This window comes from Pinus tabuliformis, chromosome 7 (assembly GCF_031772625.1).
Source record: "Pinus tabuliformis cultivar Carrire ecotype Pingquan chromosome 7, CPIR1, whole genome shotgun sequence".
Taxonomy (NCBI): Eukaryota; Viridiplantae; Streptophyta; class Pinopsida; order Pinales; family Pinaceae; genus Pinus; species Pinus tabuliformis.
The window spans coordinates 1,102,138,944-1,102,161,855 of record NC_142293.1 but is presented as its reverse complement, the minus strand read 5'-3'; the positions used below and the strand labels follow the sequence as shown (position 1 = coordinate 1,102,161,855).

General features: G+C 39.9%; 1 protein-coding gene across 1 annotated transcript in view; it reads right to left on the bottom strand.

The window, feature by feature from the left end:
• Window positions 1-22,912, bottom strand: part of LOC149251400 (golgi-to-ER traffic-like protein) — a 400,402-nt gene that overhangs the window by 185,754 nt on the left and 191,736 nt on the right. The window contains exon 5 of the mRNA XM_089459410.1: window positions 2,551-2,701. Within this exon, the coding sequence (XP_089315536.1) occupies window positions 2,551-2,701 (151 nt within the window). The remainder of the gene's footprint in view (window positions 1-2,550; window positions 2,702-22,912) is intronic.

The following is a 22,912-nucleotide window of genomic DNA, read 5'->3' as shown; positions in this document are numbered from 1 at the left end:
TTCATATGGAGAAAATAGAATTTCATATCCTATTCAAAATTCAGCAGACTTAACAGTTTTCAGGAATTCAGGATCAATGGGATTGTGGCATTTCATTAGATTATATCAAGTATGAAGGTATGCGATTAGCATTTAATCAAGAGCACCAAGCCCTATATGTACCCTAGTGTTGGTGGTGTTAATTGTTGAACTCCTTTGTCACGCGGCACACCCTTAGCAAAAATTACCTTTCAATCAAGTCAAAATCATAGATCAAGCATGTTAAGCTTTTTCTACCATATTTTAAGTCTTGAATTAGGTAGTTTGATCAAAATTGGGCAATGTTGACTAATATCCCTAGCCAATCGAGGTAGAGGCAAAGGCTAGACAAGAGGAGAAGAGTCTAGATTCTAGATGGTTGATGCATCTAAATGGTTGATGCTCGAATAATTAATCATTAATGTACAATGGATGTTATATCTATCTTGATTTATGCAAAAATATGCATATTTTCATGTCTTCTACAATTAATTTGCTATTTGGGATGTTTGTTTTGAGTATAAATGCAAAAAAATATAAAGAATATATATATATATATATAGCAAACGCTTCGCTTCCTAGATTTTTGGAAAATGACGCTTCCGTGTCCCCGCTTCCAAAAAACGCTTCCGCTTCGCCCCTGCTTCATGCAACATTGTGTATGATAATTTGTCATTTCTAGAGACACATCTATTGATGAATCGAGAAGGCACAATTCAAAAGCCATGACTGTCATTTTAAGTGTTTTGCCACATCCGTGAAAGCCAAAGTGGATCAATGCTCATCAGCCAAAAGGCTTTGGAAGAAGCTTCAAAATCCTTAATTAAAGAAGCATGTAGGTCAAAATGAAGATGATGATGTTGATCATGACTCATATAAAGCAGATACTCAGGTCAAAGAATCTGACAATGATGAAGAAGAAACAGAAGTGAACATGGTAGGAGAATTGATGAGCGTCTTAAGTGATCTTAACAAAGTAAGGAAGCAAGATCAAATACTTGAAGTTGAAGTTGTTCCAAAGCAAAAGGATCTTGATGCAGCTCTAGCTAAAATATACAGGCTCAAGGAACAGTTGCAGGATCTCAAAAAGAAGGATCATGTCAATAATGAAAAGGAACAAGAAGTGGCTCGGTTAAGTATTAAACTACAAGAAGCAGAAAGAAGAGAAGGCATTTTGACAAGTCATCTCAAGGAAAGATCCGGGAACTTGAACAAGCTTGAAGGTGATCTCAGTCAACAGGAAAGAAAACTTGAATAAGAGATCATGTCTCTGAAGATCCAAGTTGAAGAAGCAAAAAGAACCAAAGAAGTAATAAAGGCTCAGGTGTTGAAGAAGGAAGAATATGTCATCCCCAATAAGCATAGATCCTCGTGTTGAAACAAGTGAAACTCCATGCATTGAACGCACAAGTTCCAAGCCCCCAAAGAGAAAGACTGAAGAAAAGCCTGGCATCATCTTTCAAAGGACAAGTCAAAGTTGAAGCCAAACGGAGATTGAAGATGATGCTATTCCAAGAGGTTATGTTGAAAAACAAAGGGATAAACCTCCACCAAGGAACAACGTATTCAGAAGATCTACAACATCAAGGCAATCTATTTCATCCAGGTACCCTAGTATAATTTTTGGGTATTGTTTTTCATGTACGAACTTTGGGCACAAGGCTAGGGATTGCAAAGCTCATGACAGGGATGATTATCAAAGACATTATCAAAACCCTAGGAGCAAAGTTGCAGGAACACAATGGCCTCATCAGCAGAAAGTATATGCCAGTTGCACCGTCATTCAAGTGCCATATAGAATGCTTCAAATGCCATAACTATGAACATATAGCTCGTGATTGCAGATACATGACGGAATATTCCATGAAGGAGAACTTTAATTTCAACTACAAGAAGATTTGGAGAAGAAAATAAAAGCAAGAAGATCAGGTGAATGAAAAAATCTCAGCAGCCATGCTTTCAGGATTTGTAAAGTCACAAAGCCATGAGGAATCTATGCAAGATGTCAAGGTTCACGATGATCCAGCAGCAGAGCTGGTGCATACATTGTTCTGAAAAAACCAGCTTCAAGACTCCCTGTCCTGGGAATGTTGAAGAAGGGGAGTCTGTAGCAGTGGTTGCAAATTTGAAGATTTATCCTTCGGCAATTGAATGACAGATGGCAGATGTGAAGAAGTCATCACAGCAGTAATCAGCATTGTGGGCAGATTAGTCAATTTTATGTTTAGCAGATTTCGAAGGAAGCAAATGACAGTTTTCAAGATTGAAGAATTGCAGGATGACTCAGACGTAAATCTTTTCATTGACAGGTGGAATCAGCTATGGAAAGCTGTGAGAGGCATAGCAAATCAGGGGGAGAGCTGCAGTCAAAGAAAGAAAGGCAAATTCTAGATTTCATGAGTTTATATAATATTCTTGGAAAATTCCAATTTGCTTCTTCCAAATTTCATGTGTTTATCTAATAAACTCAGAAAAGGTGGATCTTAAATCCACCAAGAGATAGAGAAAAGTGAAGATTATGGAAAGACTCACTTGATTGCTGCTTTCAAAAATGAAGTACATCCATCATATTGTGCTTTTGCTGCTAGCATGTTCTCTGACAATTTCTGCAAGTCATCTTCATCTGATAACTGATATGCTACAGCCACTTCTGGAAATTCGTGGAAAATTGCACGAATCCGATCTACAGCATATATGCAACATACAGTGAGCCCTAGGCATTATTCTCAGTCAAATGGAAAAATGAACAGCACTCCATACTGACTTCACATGCTTGTAAAATCCCATCATAGAGAAGGTTTAACTTACAATAGAATATAGAGAAAATGCCTACCATCCAAACCAAATAAATCCCATCTAATACATGAATTAAAGACTTTCATTAAAGGGAAGCACTGGCTGTAGTAGTCATCACTACTTGTCATCAATAACCACTACATATTGCATATGATTACATTTCATGCATGGATACATTCCACTTTGTCTGAACTAAATTGGGGATATTGAAACAGCCTGTACCCAGTGCCCACCATTCAGACAATAAATTATCTACCAATCAGTGGACAACATACATGGGACGGCCCTGTACTCAACTGTAAGGCAGGACTTGTTATTGCATATCAAATAATAAAAATGTCTCTTACAAAACCCCAGCTTATGTTTACAAAGGATGTGTGGTGGCCTTTGTATCGAGGTGGTCACCTGATGATATCGGTGCATTTACCAAACCGGGAAGAAAAAAGCTTACTTAATTGTATCTACTCATTGCCACAAGCCAAACTTATTAATGTCAGATTTGAAACATATGTCTAACACAATTTATCTGCATGCCTACTAACTTTTGATGAGCATATAAGACCTTATATTTAAGCACCTCATATCACCACTTAAACTCTCATCTTTAATGCAAGTTTTCACCAGGTGACACTTTGACTGAAACTTGGAAAGAGTTATCACTGTCACCTTAGCAGCCTCTTCCCTTTCTTTTAGTTGGTTTATTTCCCATCCAAGGCAGGCTTCCCTATCTTCACGAACTCCCAGAAAATATGACAATCAACAAGGCATGTATCAACTTACATATCTGGTTTAGGAATTTTAATGAAAAATTAAGATGCAGATTTGTTTGACAAAATTCCATATCTGAATTTAGATGCAACAAAGAATATGATAACTGGATTTTAAAGCATAGATTTGTACTGAGAACCGAGCTGTAAATTTCACATCTGCTTGACTGCTAGTTTAATAATTTTCTAGGCCTCTATAATTCTGTTTTTAAGGTGTCTTTCATGGCTCAATAAAAGGATTTCTTAGGGCAGAAATCCAATCTAGCATTAGCTGTAAATGTGTTCTGTATTGCTAGACCTTTGGGGCAGATTCGGAAGACAACCAATCAACGTTGATTTCCAGATCTCAATGTATCGAAATAAGGACTTTTTTCAAGAACCCTTTTATGGGGATTTTTACCTCCTGGGAGGTACCCTATGTTTTTTCAGGGTAACATCATTTTAAGTCCAATGAGATGCAAGTCCCAAAGCCCTCTAAGCCACGTGATGATTTTGTATATGGTGAACCAAGCCCTGATTGCCAGCCATACCCAGTCCCTTTAGTCCCCACTCGCAATTCCTTTCACCCTGGATAGCATTGGTCTGCAGATGGGCATGGAGATGCATGGGGTAGTGCCTCACATCAAATTGAGTACATGCGGGGAGTGACTAGTGCAGTGACACAGGTGGGACATGGGACACAAGACAGTACAAGATGGCATAGTCGTAGCGGGGGCTATCCAGTGGTGTACAAGGACAGGTTGCAGCATACAATGGCATGTCGAGGAATGCGGTGTTGCTTGGTGGTGTGCAGTGACGCATGGTGCGGCGCAGTAGGCTCTTGGAGCGTTGCCTCCAAGGGGGCATATGGACAGGGGCATTAGGTGTATTGTTGGATGCATCTCACCTAGAATCTATCGGGACATTGTTGAGCCTCTGGGGACACCATGCTTAGCGTAGACAGGGCTTTGAGGGAGTTATCAACAGATCCAAGGCGAAGAGAGTGTCGTCTATAGGATCACTCTTGGGCATTCCGACAGAATTTTGATCATATTGTTTGGGACATACCTGCCCATCATCCTCCAGCGTTGCTTACAGTCACAGAGTGTTTGGTTGTTTCCCCTTGACACTCTCCATTCAGGCAGTAGGGTATGGGAGGCTCACCCTAGACAGTTGGATGAGACACCGCGTGCCATGAGTTGGGAGGAGACTCTTCAGTTGAGACCCTTGGTAGGTGCACGAGTTCTCGGATACAGGCTTAGGGATGGCGTGGTTGATAGCCGAGGTAGCATATATTCCACCCTGAGCTCACACTTGGGGGACAGTGGATGGTAAGACTTCGTCTACAGGAGGGTACTCAAACTCCGAGCAGTGTCAAGGTGTATCATCAGGAGTTGGGATAGCAGATTCCACTATGTGGTCTAGCAGGAGCAGGCAGGTTCACAGGCATGAGACCTACTCCTTATACTTGGGGTCCACCAAGGGAATACATACAAGGATTGGAGATGAGGGCCAGACAGTGTTTTAAGAATCGGCCGAGCCAGACTGAGCCAAAGCCTAGACGGGTCGGCTCAGTGGCCAATTCGGTTCGGCTGACCGAGTTGTTAGCAAGTCGGCCGAGTCGATGACCGACTCAGCCGACTCGGTAACAACCTGGCCAGCTCGGTGGGCAAGTCTGAAAAGCGATTTTTTTTCATGTGTGTTGTTTTGGGGACCCCAAAGCCCATCCTTTTCTGCCTTTGGGTTCTTTGGGGTCCATTTACCTCTCCCAAACCCTATAAAAGCTACCCAACCCCTCTCATTTCCTCATAGCTATCTTATTGCATTAAAGTGAGAATTTGTGAGGAGTTTGTGAAGAGTTGTGGAGTTCGTTTTTGGAGCAACGGTGAGGAGTTTTGGACAAGCGTTGGAGCAGGAGTGAGGAGCTTATTAGGCAGCCACTGGAGCAACATTGACGAGTAGGTTTGTTGGAGCAACTTTGAGGAGGCAGTTTGTGCCTACAGATATTTTTTTTTCATTTCTAAAAATCTCTTTTTGCTTATTTATTTTTTTGTGCAAATCTGGGAATTGAAAAATGAGTGCTTTTTGTGAAAGAAATGAACATTGAAGCAATGTTATTTTTTTGTTTTCATTTTCAAATTTTTCCTTTCATTTCCAAATCAAAAAATAGCTCCTAGAGTGAAAGATGTTGCTTGGGCATACGCTGAAATGGTTGATAATCAAATGCAATGCAAATTTTGCCATAGAAAAATTAAGGAGGGTCCTGGGGGCATTAATAGGCTGAAACAACACTTGGCAGGGATTAGAGGCCAAATTACTCCATGTGAATCACCACAAATTGGGGAGATTAGGAAGGAGTTGTTAAATAGCTTTGAGAAGTTTCAAGAAGAAAAAGCTAGGCAAAAAGAAATAGAGGCTGAAATTGGGAGGAAGAGGAGTATACAAAAAATGATGGCTACCAACCCCCATTTTGATTTTGAGGGTTCTTCTTATATCCCTTGTACTGATGCATCCAACCCTTCCTCTATGTTCCTCCCTCTATGGAGTCTATTCAAGAAAAGGGTAAGGGTAAAATGAAAAAAAAAAGGGTGATATGAATATCAAAAGTTATTTCACTGCCACACCCTCCTCTCCATCAGATGCACTTTGCAGCCCACTTTAGATGACCATTGGAAGAAAGAATTGAGACAGACTGCTTATTATTACATATCTAGATGTTGGTGTTGGTATGATGTTGATAACCCCTTCAATGCTTCCCATTCACCATATTATGAGCCTATGTTTGATGCCATATTTGTTGCTGGAAAAGGCTTCAAAGGCCCTACTATGCATGAGTTAAGAGGGTATCGTTTGCAGAAATAAATTTCCTCCATTAATGAGTATTTGAAATATTTCAAAAACTTAGGGGAAAAAACAGGATGTACCATCATGTCAGATGGATGTACTAATCAAAGGAACCATACCATCATAAACTTTCTTATCTTCTGCCCACAGGGAACCATGTTTCTAAAATCAGTTGAAGCATCTGATAGGGTGAAAGATGGACAATTATTGTTTCAACTATTGGATGAGGTTGTTGAGGAGGTGGGGGTGGCTAATGTTGTTCAAGTCATCACAGATAATGCCTCTAACTATGTTCTTGTTGGTAAACTGTTAGAGGAAAAACACAAAACCATCTTTTGGACCCCATGTGTTGCACATTGCATAGACCTCATCCCTGAGGATATTGGCAAATTAGATTGGGTCAAAAACATTGTAGATCATGCCAAAAGCATAACAAAAATTATCTACAATCATTCATGGATTTTGAGCCTGATGACGAAACGCATAGGGGCCAGGGATATTATTAGGCCTGCCATCACTAGATTTGCAACTCATTTTTTGACATTGCAATCTATGCTTTCACAACATAGAAACTTGCAAAAGATGTTTTCCAGTGATGAATGGAATCAAAGCCAATGATCTCTCAAACAAGAAGGCAAAGAATTGAAAAAGAAAGTTAATGAAAAAATATTTTGGAGAAAGGCAACAGAGATTGTGAAGGTTGTTGAGCCACTGGTTAAGGTGTTGCGGTTGGTGGATGGGGAAAGATTGGCTATGGGCTTCATTTATGAGGCTATGGATCAAGCAAAGGAGCAAATAGAGTGACCAAGTATGGGCCCATTTGGGCAATCATTGATGAAAGATGGAACAATCAACTCCATCGCCCTATATATGCAACTGGGTATTTTTTGAACCCACGGTATCATTATAAAGCTCTGGCGGCAGGAACTTTGAGTGGGGAGGTTAGAGATTGACTGATTGATTGCATTGATTGCATGATCCCATTGGAGTGTGATCAGCTGGAGATACACCGACAGATCACAACATTCAACAAGGCCACAGGTACCTTTGAGAAGAAACTAGCAAAGATTGCAAGGGAAGCATATGAGCCAGCTAAACAAAAATTTCAATTTTCAAATTCTTAATACTTATTTTGTTAAATTGTTTATAATTCGAAAGTTGGATATAATTTGTTGAAAGTTGAAACTTGAGCTAACTCATTACACTACTATGTTTTTTGCAGCACAATGGTGGGAGGCTTTTGGTAGCCATTGTCCTCAATTGCAGAAGTTTGCAATTCGTATTTTGAGTCAAACTTGCAGTGCTATTGGGTGTGAGCGCAATTGATCTCTCTTTGAGAGGATTCACACGAAGAAGAGAAACCGTTTAGATCAAAAATGGTTAAATGATCTAGTCTATGTCCAATACAACCTCCGGCTGAGACGCGACCAATTGTTGAACAAAATACCTAATTCAGATCCCATTGTGTTGGAAGATATTGTTCCAACATCAGATTGGGTAGTGGACAGTGATCCAACAGAGTTTGATTCTGATGAGGATCTTGATTTGGATTTACAAGTGGTGGCATCACTTGAACAAAATGTTCAGTTGAATGCAGATCCACTTGTACCAGCCTCAGGCCCAGCCCCAAGTCCTCCAGTTGCAAGCGCTTCCTCTGCTCAATCACGACGGAAGCACATATCTCGTCTATCTCAGCGTGCAGCTGCTACACAACCTGCTAGTGTTACCACTACTACAGTTGCAGTTGGAGATGATGAGGTGGAGGAGCCATGGGTTTCCCTGTCTGACTCAGATTCAGAGGTTGAGCCAGATGATGTTGGCTACTGCTAGTACTAGTCAATGGTGACTAGTGATGTTTCACAGTTTACTTTTGTTTTAGAGGCCATTTCTAGCCTCCTTCGTTATGTGTTTTTGTTTTCATCTCTATAACATCATCATGTATGTATTAGACAGTGCAATGGGTGCCATGTTGATATAATGGATATATTCATGAGCCTACTTTGATCATATGTTGTCTTCTATCTATAATCTAAAGCTTTGTGTTTGGAAACATGAATGAAAATCTTTAAAATTATGTTTTTTTATAAAAAAATAAATATTTAATGTATTTTTTACAATGACCAAGTCATTGAAATCAAACTGGTTGAGTCGATACCGAGTCGGAGTCGAAGTCAGAGTCGACCCTCAGCCGTTTTGGAGTCGGAGCCGGAATTTTAAAACATTGGGGCCAGATGGGTTCTAGCTAGTAATGACATTATGCAGCGACATCCTATGAGGAGTGGGAGTTATGAGCTCCCCGTATGTTTGGGGAATCCAAGGATCCGGTTGGCGAGCAGATCACTCCACTTTGTGACGAGCAAGGTCATGGCAGAGGATGATCCAGTTCACTTTGGGTTTGACACATGGGGGATCACTGAAACCTCCACTGCATGGCGAGGCAGACTTGTCCTGTTATGGCTCAGAGTTGAGATTGGCAGTGGAGGGGTAGATATTGGCATCATGGAGATGCCTGGGCAGGATGAGCTTGACTCTCACAGATTTTTCGCCACTAGGCCTCAGGAGGGGAGGATACTGTCTACGCATGATGGGGAGTATGTCATAGTCAGAGTAGCGCAGCGTCAACATGGTGGCACCACTCTGGGACTAGCAGGGAACTGGGGCATCACAGCTCTTCACAGCTCAATAACCTTTAGGGATGCACTGGCTACTATAGGGGGAGATCATACAAATCTTCCATTGGGCTTTAGCGAGTCACTAATGGAGCAAGGGACTTCTGGTACTTGCACCAAGCAGGATAATAAGTGGAGCGAGGGGAGCTTCATGTTGGATAGAATGGCCTGGGATCCTGGTATTGAAGGATTCTTTCACATCAGGACAGTGCAGAGGTCAGGCACGATCCAGTGGCACATCTGGGACCCTCGCACATTTTACAGTGACAGTGGGGAGCAGCAGTTAGAGAGGATGCTTGCTTAGGCATTGCTTGAGGACAAGTGATTTTTGGTGCATTGGAGGAGCTTCCCGAATGAGGATGCTACTTGGGAGGGCAAGCACATACTTGAGCATCCAACACTGAAGTTGCTTGGGGACAAGCAACATTTGGGAGGGGAGGACTGTAATGTCCCTTCCTAAATTATTTTGGAACGGGATTAATTTCTACATTTTGGGTTCGATTTTGGAGGTGATGGGGCCCATTTGATTTTATTAGGAGGCTAGACTTAGTAGAAGTTATTTCGATGTGGTTAATTTGTACATGGGGGCCACCCACACTAGGAGAATACGCATTCCCTAGTTCGATTTGCATGGAGGGGAAATCGATGGTTAAGTGAGGGACCCATGATGGAGGGAAAATTGCTCCATGAAATCTATATAAGGAAGGCAACTCTCCTCATTTCAGCATCTTATGTTTTTGACATACTTAACTCAACCTTAGTTGCTCGAGCTGCTTAGCCAGGTTATTGTGTTGTTTAGCACACCAGTGTCTCCGAGCGGAGATATCAACCCTTGCTTCGGTGGACTTCGAGTGCCACCTTAGGAAGGCAATTCGTACTACCTTGCAAGAGAGCCGATGGAGTTTCACAGTCACATCATTCAGCATTTGTCTCAGCCAATACGTGTTTTTAGAGGACGTAGAAGGGGAACACGCAGGTGTTGCTTGTGGGTTCATCCGGGTAGCAACTGTCGGGGGAGTTTGGGCATTGAAGCTACAATAGAGGATCAACCTTTTGGTAGAATTTTGGAGCAGGAGGTTGCTGCATTGGAGCAGTTCGATTTACAAGCACTGGGGCCTGCACAGAGAGCCATCACGGTCTCACGTGGGAGTTGGAGGAAAGAATTGTAGAGATGGAGCCGTCGGGAGGAGTAGGAGATCATTTGGAGGGCCATTTGAGGAGGAGTGTTGGAGTTGGGAGAGCATAGATAGACCGGATCAGTCATAGCAACATAATTCAAAATTGGAGGAGGGCCAAGCTATGAAGGGTCGATTTTTGAAGGTTGAAACCAAGGGAAACCCTTTCTGAGATTTTTTGGGTTTTGGGCAAGGATCACACTCCTAATTTTATAGAATTTTCTAGGCAAATCTAAGGGGTCAAGCAGGGGTCCCAACTCAACCAGCATCTAGAGGAGCTAAGGGGAATTTGGGCCAAATTTCCGAGGTCAACATTTGGTCAATTCCTTCATGGGTTATTCTGGGTATTTGGTGGAGAGGTCGGGGTTAATTTCCCGTAATTTTCTGAGCACCAGAGGTGGGGTTTCCAGCAGCATCTTTGCAGCAAACAACACATTTTCACAAGGGTAGCGCAGGGTATCATTGCAACAATTGTTTGTGCCATCTAGGTTTGACATACTACCACCTGGGCTTGATCATGCTTGCCATTGAGGCAAGCCCAGGTGCACCACTTCCACATTATTGTACTTTTCTACCAGATTATAATAAAATGGCTTAGTTGTTGGTTATTCCTGGACTTTTTATGGGTGTGCATTGAATGTTTCAATTTTATGGTGTTGTTTTTATTGTTTGCTTTGCATAGCACATTTTTCCTAGTTTTGAACATTATAGAGCCATTAGTCTTGTAGGCGTAATTGCACTGTGTAGGGCTTGTCCAGCCCATGTCTTAAGCGCACTTGTCTTTCTCACATGGTCATATGTCATACAGTCTGTATGCATCTCCTTGGACATGGTACTGTATATTTCGAACCTCCACGTGACAATATTATACTTTACTGCAAAATTTACATTTACCGAGACACTTCACGGATCCAAATGCACAAATATCCCATGTACAAAATACAACAAGGACTCAAAATGTTTAGTATGATGTCTACTTGACATGCCACATTGAAATTTTGGCAAAAAAATGAGATTTCAAGCAAATTCAACATTCAAGGGGGACGTAGGCATGAGTAAAAAGGTTGCAAAGTAAATTTGTGTTGCATGGCCCTTGTTTTACGTTGCATGTTTTGTGTGAAGTCTTCTAGCACAGAGGCAACCTTCCTAAAGCATAAAAGGTGGTCAATGTTGGAGTTATCAATCCATGCAAGCAAGAACAACTCTCATTCAAGCTTATGTGTGGAAAAAATAAAGGGTGGCTAGGTGCCACATCCAAGGTCAAATTATGGTCAAAATTGTAACATTGGAAACGGAAAAGAGAATGTTGGCTTCTCCAAGCCAAAACCTAGTCTCCTCATGCAAAACACCAAATTTTCCAAGTGAAACACTCTATCCTTCAAACCACACGTGCGGTTAGTCAAAGTGAAATCCAGGCCACATGTTAAGCCCCCTCTGTTCTACTCTCTAACCTCCCACCTCTAGTTACTCTACTCAACTATGGAACTGTTGTCGCTCAAATTGTACAGGTGAATGCAGCAACGACTCAAGGCAGGGGTTGTCACTTTGATTCATGCCCTCTCCATTCTAGTTGTTTCCCAACAGCAGGCTATGTGGGGAAGTCCCTATAAATTGTGTGGATGTAAGATTTATCAGGAGCTGATTAGTCTGGAAGACACAATTGAATGGCCTACCAACCTAGTTAATGATGATTCACAAGCACGATTTGATTAGATTATTAGAAAGACCAGTGCCTTATGGAGTCAAATCACTTGCAAATATAAATTATTTACCAAGTCACCGAATGAACAATTGTTGCTTAGGATGCACACTATCCTATATGAAATGTGAGACCTAGATCTATGTGAAGTGCAAACTCTTGGTTAATTTTAAATTAGATTCCTATCTAAATGAATCCTTCCTCTAAGCTGTTTTGAAACTAGTCTCTAGTGTAGATTGTCAAGAGAAGCCTAGAAGAAGATAGCAAAGACTATATTAATGATACCTCCCCTAGAATTCTAACCACCAAATTCCTCTGGCACTACCAATGTTGCAAGAAGCATCCCCCCCCACAGTTCCAAGGCCCGAAGCGCGTCCCGTGTGGATGCGTCCAGGAAGCGTCCCCGGAAGCGCGCTTCTGCCTGTTTTGGACGCTTCCTAGAAATTTCGGAAGCTTTCCTCCGAAGCGCGCTTCGTACGGCGCTTCGGCAGGGCAAAGCGTGGTGCTTCGGAGGGCAAAGCGTACGCTTCCGTACGCTTCCGTACGATTCCGGAAAAGCGTTTAGAAAATCATTTTTTTTTCAATTTTTTTTTTATTATTTTAGGTGAGTTTGCTTGTTGGGGGTGGGTCCACCTTGGGTTAGGGTGACGAATGAAGGCAAAAAAAAATATAAATATAGCAGATGCTCCCTCATGGTAATGTTAAATTCTTAAAGTAAAAGTGACATTCTCCTTTATTTTTCATTTTCATCCTTTTACTTAAATTTTTAACATTACCATGAAATGACTCGGGATGTTTGAGTGGTTCCAGCCTCATTGGACTTCATATGGAGAAAATAGAATTTCATATCCTATTCAAAATTCAGCAAACTTAACAGTTTTCAGGAATTTAGGATCAATGGGATTGTGGCATTTCATTAGATTATATCAAGTATGAAGGTATGCGATTAGCATTTAATCAAGAGCACCAAGCCCTATATGTACCCTAGTGTTGGTGGTGTTAATTGTTGAACTCCTTTGTCACGCGGCACGCCCTTAGCAAAAAATTACCTTTCAATCAAGTCAAAATCATCGATCAAGCATGTTAAGCTTTTTCTACCATATTTTACGTCTTGAATTAGGTAGTTTGATCAAAATTGGGCAATGTTGACTAATATCCCTAGCCAATCAAGGTAGAGGCAAAGGCTAGACAAGAGGAGAAGAATCTAGATTCTAGATGGTTGATGCATCTAAATGGTTGATGCTCGAATAATTAATCATTAATGTACAATGGAGGTTATATCTATCTTGATTTATGCAAAAATATGCATGCTTTCATGTCTTCTACAACTAATTTGGTATTTGGGATGTTTGTTTTGAGTATAAATGCAAAAAAATATAAATATATATATATATATAGCAGATGCTTCGCTTCCTAGATTTTTGGAAAATGACGCTTCCCCATCCCCCCTTCCAAAAAACGTCCCCGCTTCATGCAACATTGGGCACTACAAAGATTGTGGCTCTGACAACTGCAAGGTCACCGTGTTAACCACAAGAGAGGGTCTAGATTTCGCAAGCTAGATGAGAAAGGCGGTCCTAGAGTCTTTCAACCAAAGCTTATGCTTGGAGGTAGGTTAATTAATGCAATGCTAATCCTAGAATGTGGATGCAAAATATGAGTGATTATCCTTTAGGTGAAGATGTTAAATGTTTTAAGTAGATTAAATTTAGAGCAATGAAGAGAAATACTTAACAATTTATGATGACAACCTTCACCAAAAGAAAGTGCTCAATGAACCAAATAGATGGTGTTAGAAAATGTTGCCAAGATTACCAATATCACAATTGACAATAGCTCATGACAATAAATCAACAAGTCCAATGTTTCTTATCACAACTAGCAACTTCTCAAGATTACTTAGATTATAACAATACAATGTCAATGTGTCGATTGGGGACAAAAGGAGAGAACTTCAATTCTTTATGAACACACTTAGCAATTCTTCTTATCCCAGTTATGATGACAGTTAAGTGCTTTGAGAGTGACTTGATTTGCAAGATTATAAACTTAGACGTGAAGCTCACTTGCAAAAAAACAATGTTAGTACTTTGAAAAGGCAATCCAATAATCAATTCCTCTAGCAATGATGACACTTGACAAGTGAAAATTCTCTAGAAACCAATGTCACAATAATGCTAGTTGTTAATGAGAGAGAGAGAGCATTAATCGACAATATTATTTTTTAGAGCAATAAGCCAATCCAAATAGCCTTTTAGAGCACTTGTGTTCTTATTTATATTTGCCAATTAGATGAGGATGCAAACTATGAAATGCTTATGGAAGGATGCAATGTATGCAAAGCGCAATGGATGCAAGAGATGGCAGCCAAGAGACTAATGATTGCAGCAGTAACAGAAGCATCCAACCATACTAGAAAAACACTTATTGAAGATGCACAACATGAAAGGAGTTAATGCCCAAAGCAATGACATGACTGTCAACAACTTTTACACCACAGTCAAGCTTATCATCAGACTATATGATGCATATATCAGACCTCAAATCAATATGACAGTCCTCCGAAAATGACAAGATATGCTAAACAAATGCAATCCCAACCAATGCAAATGATGTGCCAATGAAGATAAATGACTATGTGCTTTATGCCACTGTTATGTAATTTTGTCACTGCTGTAGATGACTTATGATGGCTGTAGCAAATATATCAGACTTTGAATTTCACCCACAGTCCTTCAAACTTCACTTATATGCAATCAATTCTACCACAAGATAAATGTTTAATGCCTTAGGTGAATAATTAATGAGTTAACGCTTGATTTATGTGTATTTAGGCCACTAACATACCAATGTCACAATTTGCTTCAGAACTCTAGAAGAAATAATGATGAGGCAAAGAGAGTTAGGGGCAAACCACGAGGCCTTATGGCTTTGTTTGATGGCTAGAGATTTTTCCAAAGAACTTGTCCACCTGCTACCACAATGTTAGCTCCACAATCGCTGCAAAACAAGATGTTAGAGATCACAAACCAATGTAAACTCAACCAGTGACTAAATGAGGGCTAGAGGAAGAGCTAATAGGCCAACAATGAGGAGCTAGAAGCTAGGAAAGGGGAATGCTAGGCCTAGAAAGGCTAAGGCTAGGGCTAGGAAGGCAAGCAAAGGGTCAGAAAGACTAGGATAGCACTAAGAGTGAGAGCAGCAAGGCCTAGAAGGCCTGCGGCTAGGGCAGCGAAGGCCTAATAGGCCACAGCAAGTGGAGATAAGCCCCAAGAGGGGCTGCGGCTCGGGATCATTTCCCTTAAAGGGCTGCAGCTCAAGGAAGGGAGCCTCTAGGGCTCACAGCAGGCCTAGAAAAGGCTAGCTTCTCACTGAAGAGGGTAATGGTGGCCACGGCAAGGCTGGAACAGGTCACGGCTAGGCCTTGGAGACCCTACACAAATTTTGAAACCCTGCAATCATAAATTCTTCCACAAAAAATGCAAAAATTTACCTCCATAGGGCTAGTGTCTTCCTTTCTTAGCTAATCGTTGAGCTTGGAGGGTGTCCAAGGGCTAGATATTGCCTTCCTAGGCCTAGATCTGCCTCAAAATTCCAACAAAATTACTAAAGAAGGCTGGACGTCACACTTGGAAGAGAAAACCCTAGCCTTAGGGCTAGCTTCTTCACAAAAATTTTGATTTCCTTGAGGGAAGATAGATTCAGCTGAAAAAATGACTACAAAGAATTCCCAAAACCCCAATATATACAAAAAATCAAAATTCCCAAAACCCCAAGTACTACAAAATTTAATAAAAAAATACAAGGGTTAGAAAAATCTACAAGTATCTACAATATTTACAAAATAAAATTATTAGCTCTCATTAGCAAATTAAATCTTTGTAGCCCAGGATCAAATAAATTTTTTTGAGAATTTTGGAATTAAAATTTTCGATGAATAATTTTGAAAAATTAACCAGCCAAAACCCTCTTGAAAAACAATTCGCCACAGTGGAAGCTTGAAGCTCAAACAAGGTCGGCCCTTCCCACAATCTTTGAACTTGGAGCCCAAGGGCTAGCGTACCTATAAATCTCTATTCAATCTTAAAATAAATTGTTAGATCATATAGTGAATCAGATCACCTAAGATAACTCATACCAATAGAATGTTCTTATCACCGACAAATGAAATAATAGTTGAAATATTCAACACAATATAGAGTATAAACACATAAACTAGCACATACCACAGGTTAGCGGACAAAAGATCACAATGAACTAAAACCCCAAAGTCTTTCTATTATGAGAAAAATAATTCCAACAGAGCAGAAGCTCAATACATCAATAGAAAATTACTCCACCCAAAGATGTGAAATAGAAGCTAGATAGCTTCTTTATATAGAGAAAACCCCTCCAAGTGGAAAATAGTTGCTAGTGGCTTGAAACTCATTAAAATAATCTCCATCGTCGATAATAATTTGATCTTCCTTTAATCTCCATTGTTGATTTTTTATTTTTGAGGAAAAATCGAATCTCTTAAACACCATTTTTTATTAATCCAAAAAATAATATTTTGGATTAATTTCCTCAAAAAAATGACTAACTTAACCACCAAGGTCCAAGGGCTCAAATTTTCTTAAAATATTCATTTTTCCCTTAGTGTGGAACCTCCAAAAATTGACTTCCCTTTGACCGACGAATTTTTGATTATTTTCCCTTTGGAGAGAAATTAATTTCTCTATAGTTATTTTTTGACCTTAAATTAATTAATTTCCTAGATTAGGATTTTATTCAATTTTGCCAGAAAAATTAATTAATTGACTCTAGAGGGGATTTAATTAATTTTCCACCCTCAAATATTTTAGCCATGGTTTCTGATTGTGAGGGACCATGCACTAAAATATTTTTACATCAAAATAATTACAATATCAACCCTTAGAAGGGGAAAACACCTTTAGACATAGACCCTCAAGACATCACCCAAATTTGCGACATAATTTGATCTAGTATGAAACCAAGTGTACTTGTAATAAAATAATTTAGCCATGTTGTTCTAATTACGAGGGACCATGCACTAAATTTATTCCTAAACACACTTTTACAATAGACTTGATAAACACTAGAACTCACCTAAAACCTTGTCAACAAATTCCGCCCTAGCTTTGGGGTTATAGCTAGAAGAAAAACTCTGCCGAGTAGGCATGTTTACAAACACACATAATTCGGGGAGGTTAAAAATCTTCCTAGGATGAAATTCTTTGCCAAAATCAGAGGTTTACCTAGGTGTTGCTACATAATTAAATGGTCATACTAGCATCATTTACAATAAACCTTGCAGAAATTGAGTTTACAATGATGAAATCATCCTGACTGATGACTTTGATCTTTGAAAAAAGTTCTCCACTTCCTTGTACACTGCTTTCTCGGGCTGTTGACAAAGTGTGGTCAACAGGAACAAAATACAATAGCATAGAATGGAATCCATACTCCTAGTCGCCTAGTATTTAACATAGCTCTATAGCCAACTAAGGGTAAGATTTGACACCCTCAACTAGCGTTATGATATTGGACCTTCAAGAATATTCTTGCAAGTCCACATGTGGCTACCCATTTGCATGAGTAATGGAGGCTAACGTGGAATCCTATTGTACCATGGTGGTCAACACAACAAGTCAACTTGTAGAAGGGATAATTTTTGCATATGACCTTCGAATGATGTGATTCTTGCATCATTGGAAAGACCTCTTAGTGTAGATCAGCATCTAGAAGTCCTGTGCTAAAGTGGGAAAATTTTGACCACGAAAAATGTTGTTTGATGCCTCAAAATGGCCATCAAAGGTTTCAAACCCCAATTCTCGAAACTGGGACCCATTGTTAAAATGCCTCTACATATTGATTCCTCCAATTTTTTCACTTTGAAAAAATTGAGATAGATGACAAATAATATAATGATCCAATTTGAATCATAACTCCCCATTTAGGGAGGATTTTGGTCCCCAAAAGCTTTATTGAATCAAGTGAATTTTTCCTTTACCTTATCTAGCAGTGAAGCACACTCTTCAGTTATCGCGTTGACTCCATCATGGTTAGCTCTCACAACAACCCTGAGCATGCAAACCCTCTTGATCAGCCCTCAATCTCCATCAACCCTATTTGAAAGGATAACTGCTCACATCAACCATTAGCCCACAAACCCTAGTTGTGTCGCCTTACTCAAGGTCGCCCTTTTCGCGTCAACACTCCTTAGCACAACTCCCAGTATACTCGTGTGCCCTCAGCCTTGACTCTATGGCCCATTTTTGGCAGAGTACCTCCCAACACTTTGCACCCTCTTTAATGCCCTTATTTTACAATTAACCAGACAATCACCAAAATTTAATGCCCAAATTTTACAATTAACCAGACAATCACCAAAATTTAATGCCAAAATTTTACAATTAACCAGAAAATCAATTTAACCTAAATTTACCAATTTAATTGCAGATACATACCTAGATATCCCATTTCAAGGCAATTTCGGGTTGTCGTTGCTCCACTCCTGCTACCAAACCAGCCTTTTCCTCCCAGCCTATCTGGTTCCCAGATCCAGAAGACTTAGAAATTGAGGTCTTCTAGCCCCCATGGCCAAAGCTCCAAGAAAAATTACTCAAACTTCCAAGTCTCTAAATTAATTCTCGGGCCCCAGGCTCATCCCATAAATTCGTTCTAGCGATTCTCTTCTTCGTCGTGGCTCTCTCCGTACTTTCCCTTCTGCGCTCCTTTCCCTTCCAAAAAATCAAATATATTTAGACAATCATCATAGTCACTTAGTATATATACATATATGTTTTTTTTAATAATGTATTAATTATATATTATGATAGTGGTATACATATCAAGTACCCCACTCAATATATTCATTATATTCTGGTGAGTTAGGTATTTACTTAGTATTTCAATAATTAATTCATTACCCTATACTTGGACATTTTTCACAATTAGTTAGTATCTATACTAGTACAATACATGTGATGCATGCATATGTAGCTATCATATGCATGCCTCGTATGCATGTTAATATTCCTACACTCCCTGTAATTCAAGATGTGCCATGACACCCTCAAGCTCGCATCCCCATTGAGCAATGTGTCCCTGTCAAGTGTGAACCTCGAACCCTCATGCAAATCTCTCTTGTCCACAATGGCTCGCTAGTTCACTTTGACCAGCGATTTGACCTCTAGCTCGTGCCCAACAATTACTATGTTCCATTGTCTAGAAAGCAACTCCTCCCCTGCTAGGAAGCCATAGTTAAGGGCAATTCATGGGGCATCTCTATTTTCTAGCGCACTAGGGCCTATATTTGTGCGCACAAAAACTCTTGTTTTGTAGTGCAGCAGGATCCTATTTTTGTGGACACCAGGTCTCCTATCATATAGGACGTAGCTCCTAATTCTTTGCGCGAGTCTACTCACCAAACCATTGTGTGCTTGCCCCTCAAGGCTATGCACACCACAAGCAAAGAGATCTCTCTCACTAACTTGTGAAGTTGTTTTGTCTCACAATCCTTGTGCACAAAACAATTGAATAACTTGTGCCTTTCGTCCTTCCTCTATAGATTTTGTCCACGCTATAATAGGCAAGTTACAAATTTGGAAGTTGAGTTGTGACTAACTAGTTAACTGAGTCAAATTGGTTCTCTTCTCCAAGCATCACATGGAGTTATAACTCGTCCTCCTTCAATCAAAGACTAAAGTTCCCAACTCGTCCTTTTCTAAATTCGAACTACCATCTATCCTATAGTTAATTGAAGAAGACTCCTCTTTAACTAGAGCTCCAACTCCACACATGAACTCGTGATGATCATTCCCATAAACTAGAAATAAACTCACCACAACTGAAGTCTATCTCCTAAGGACAACTCGAGGTCTTCACTAGCTAAGGCACAAACCAGAAGACCGTGCTCGCTACATTTTCAACATCCAAAGAGTTCAATGATTTCTATAACGAAGCAAGAAACAAGAGGGAGTTGATATTTCCATACAACCCATAGCACAATGGGGATGGAGAGCAAAACAATCTATCCATCATAGGGTTTGCTAAGGCCACGATTCATGACAAAGACTTGTCGATGTTTCTTTGCGCAGAAGCATGCAACACAACAGTGGACATCCAAAACATGTGCCTTTATATGATCTTGAGGAATAAGACACCAAAGGAGGTATTCACCGGTATGATGCCAAAGGTGAGACATTTCCACATGTTTGGTTCCATGTACCTATAGAAAAGAGGACCAAGTTGGAGCCCTCCAACAAAAGGGGTTTATTTGTGGGTTGCAGTGATATTTCAAAGACCTACAAGGTCTATATTCCAAAGCAGAGGAAGACAATAGTAAGTATGTAAAGTTTAAGGAATATTTTTCTCCAAGAAGTCACATGAACCCATTCCACTAACAAAGGATGAGGAGCAGGACGTTCTAAACGTTGAGCAAAAGTCACCAAAGCCACCAACAGTTTCCAGTTCAAGACAACAACCTTCAAATCAGGAGTAGGAGACATTAGTCGCATACAGTGATGTCAAGAGACCTTGATGGTTCACGCAAACATTGAGGGATGTTGAAGAGTATGTTGGGGCTCCTAGGCACATATTCAAGGAGAGCAAGCCTCAAAAGAAGTTTCCTACTTAAATGGCATTAATGAGTAACATCACTAATTCTGAGCCTTCTAGTTTTCTAGAGGCAGTAAACTAGTAGATATGGCAAGATGCCATAGTGAAGTACACCTCATTTTTTAGCTAAGGTGGTTGCTAAGATTAAGGAAATCAGTTGCTAAGATATGAGAAATCAGTTGCTAGGATTGATGAGATTAGTTATCCCTCTCAAAGCATAAATAGGACAAGATCGCAGAAGTTGAGAGAGGCAAATACCAAGAAGAGAGTGCATTTGAGACGAAAAAGTGTAGATCTGCTATAGCAAACAACAAGAAGAAATCTGTACAACAGCAGCATTGTACAGTTGTACAGCATAAGCTACTACCTTCTTTCTTTAGCAAAGCCATACTTCTATTTCAGTCAATTATACTTCTTTGTTCTATAGTGTTTTTGTTTAACATATAGCAGCTAAGTTACAACAAACTGTGGAGGTACCTTGTAATCTTTGATCATTGGAATGATAAACTTATTTAAACAAGAAAATCATTGTGTGTGTTATTCATTGACTACTTCCATTGTTCATTTTTCATCCATATGTGCGATTGTTGCATTGTCAAAAATATTCATTTATGTCATTAAGTTCGTTCAAATCTGATTTATTTAATTAAGAAAAACATAGGACAGCAGGAATCTAGGGCTTAGAAATTTACAAACTTGGCAAATTGCATAAATCTATTACCTAGTGTAAAGTTTTAAGTTAACACCTAATGTGATCTACGTAATGGCTTTTACATTTGACATACCTCACTTTCTATGTTAAATTGACCTATGTACATGCCTTGGATTGATGGACACTTGTAGCCCCTCACCAAGACAATGCACTTTGCATGGACATAATGTAGACCTAATCCTTAGGTCCTTTGGAGGATGTTGAGGAGCCTTCTTACATACATGATTGAGGTCATTCCACACTTCATCGAATATGTTGGGCCTTTCGTTGAGGACATCACACTTGGAGAGGATGTGGCACTTTGTCGAAAGGGATGTTGCACCTTTTCGAGGGAATGTTTCACTTTTGAGGCCATTTCACACCCCTTCACATGATAAGAAATCAAGGGCATTAGAATTAGGAGATTTCTCTATTAATGATAACTGCTTGTGAATGCTTTTGACTTCTTTAGATTAGGTTATTTTCTTTGTTTAGATTATTATAGTGTTCTTCTTCATCAAACAACTACCAAAGCATAAACAATAAAGAGATAAGAGACACAGAATGTAGGCAATCAGCCAGGGCCAAAACCTCTCCAACTTGAGAGGAAAACCCAAATGAATTCTTCTTCTTATAGAGACTTCAATTGACAAATACCAAGACCAAGACCAAGACCCTTGACACAACAACCTCTCCAAGACCAAGTCACAAGCCTTCTAGATTCAACTTCTTCTTCCTTGAGACAACGATGGTCAAACTTCTTCCTTCACCCACTAGCTCAACTATCCTTCAGATTTCAGTCCCTTAGATCAATCTTGCAGTTCTCGACCCTACTTCAAAAACCCTAGCACGTGTGATTGACCAACTTTAGAACCTTGATTCTCTTCGCTCTAGTTGGAGGTTTCTTCTTTGTCAACTCGGCTTGAGATACACCTTAATCTTCTCCTTGACCTTCAAGTGTGACTGTAATACCTCGGCTCCTTCTGCAGTTTGGACAACATAAATTCTTCACACATGTGGAGTGAATCAGCCCAAAACAGATTAGAAAAATGGCTCGGTTGTCTTCCTCTTTCCTTCGCTTGGTGATGAGGCTTCTCTCTTGTGATCTTCACACCTTTCTTGGTTCAGATTGCCTTGACCAAATTATATCCTCAAGTGAGGTCGAGCTGCCCTATTTATAGTGGTTTGAGCATCCAAAATAAGCCGACTTCTCTTGGTGACAAGGTCGACATGCCTTTCTAGATTTATCCTTAGGCCGACTTCAAGGGGAGCTTGTGACAAGGTCTTGGAGGGTTAACAAAATTTCTTTTACAATGAATTACATGCCCAAATGGGTCTTCAATCCTTGACATTGACTTTACTAGACTTTATGACTTGATGACCAAACCTAATAGCTCACAATGGGAGCTTCAACTAAAAATAAAATTCCTTGATCATGAAACCCATGATTCAAGTATTACAAAAATAATTTTATTTTCTTCTTTACATCAATTACATAAAATCACAATTACACATGTCATTATGAAGACCAAACCTAGTTACACTTTTCAACATTTTTCAGGGTGGCCAGCTTTAGAGCAATTGTATTTTGACAAAATATCTAGAATTCTACCAACTCAATGCCATTAGAAGCAAAATTGCCACGAGATTTC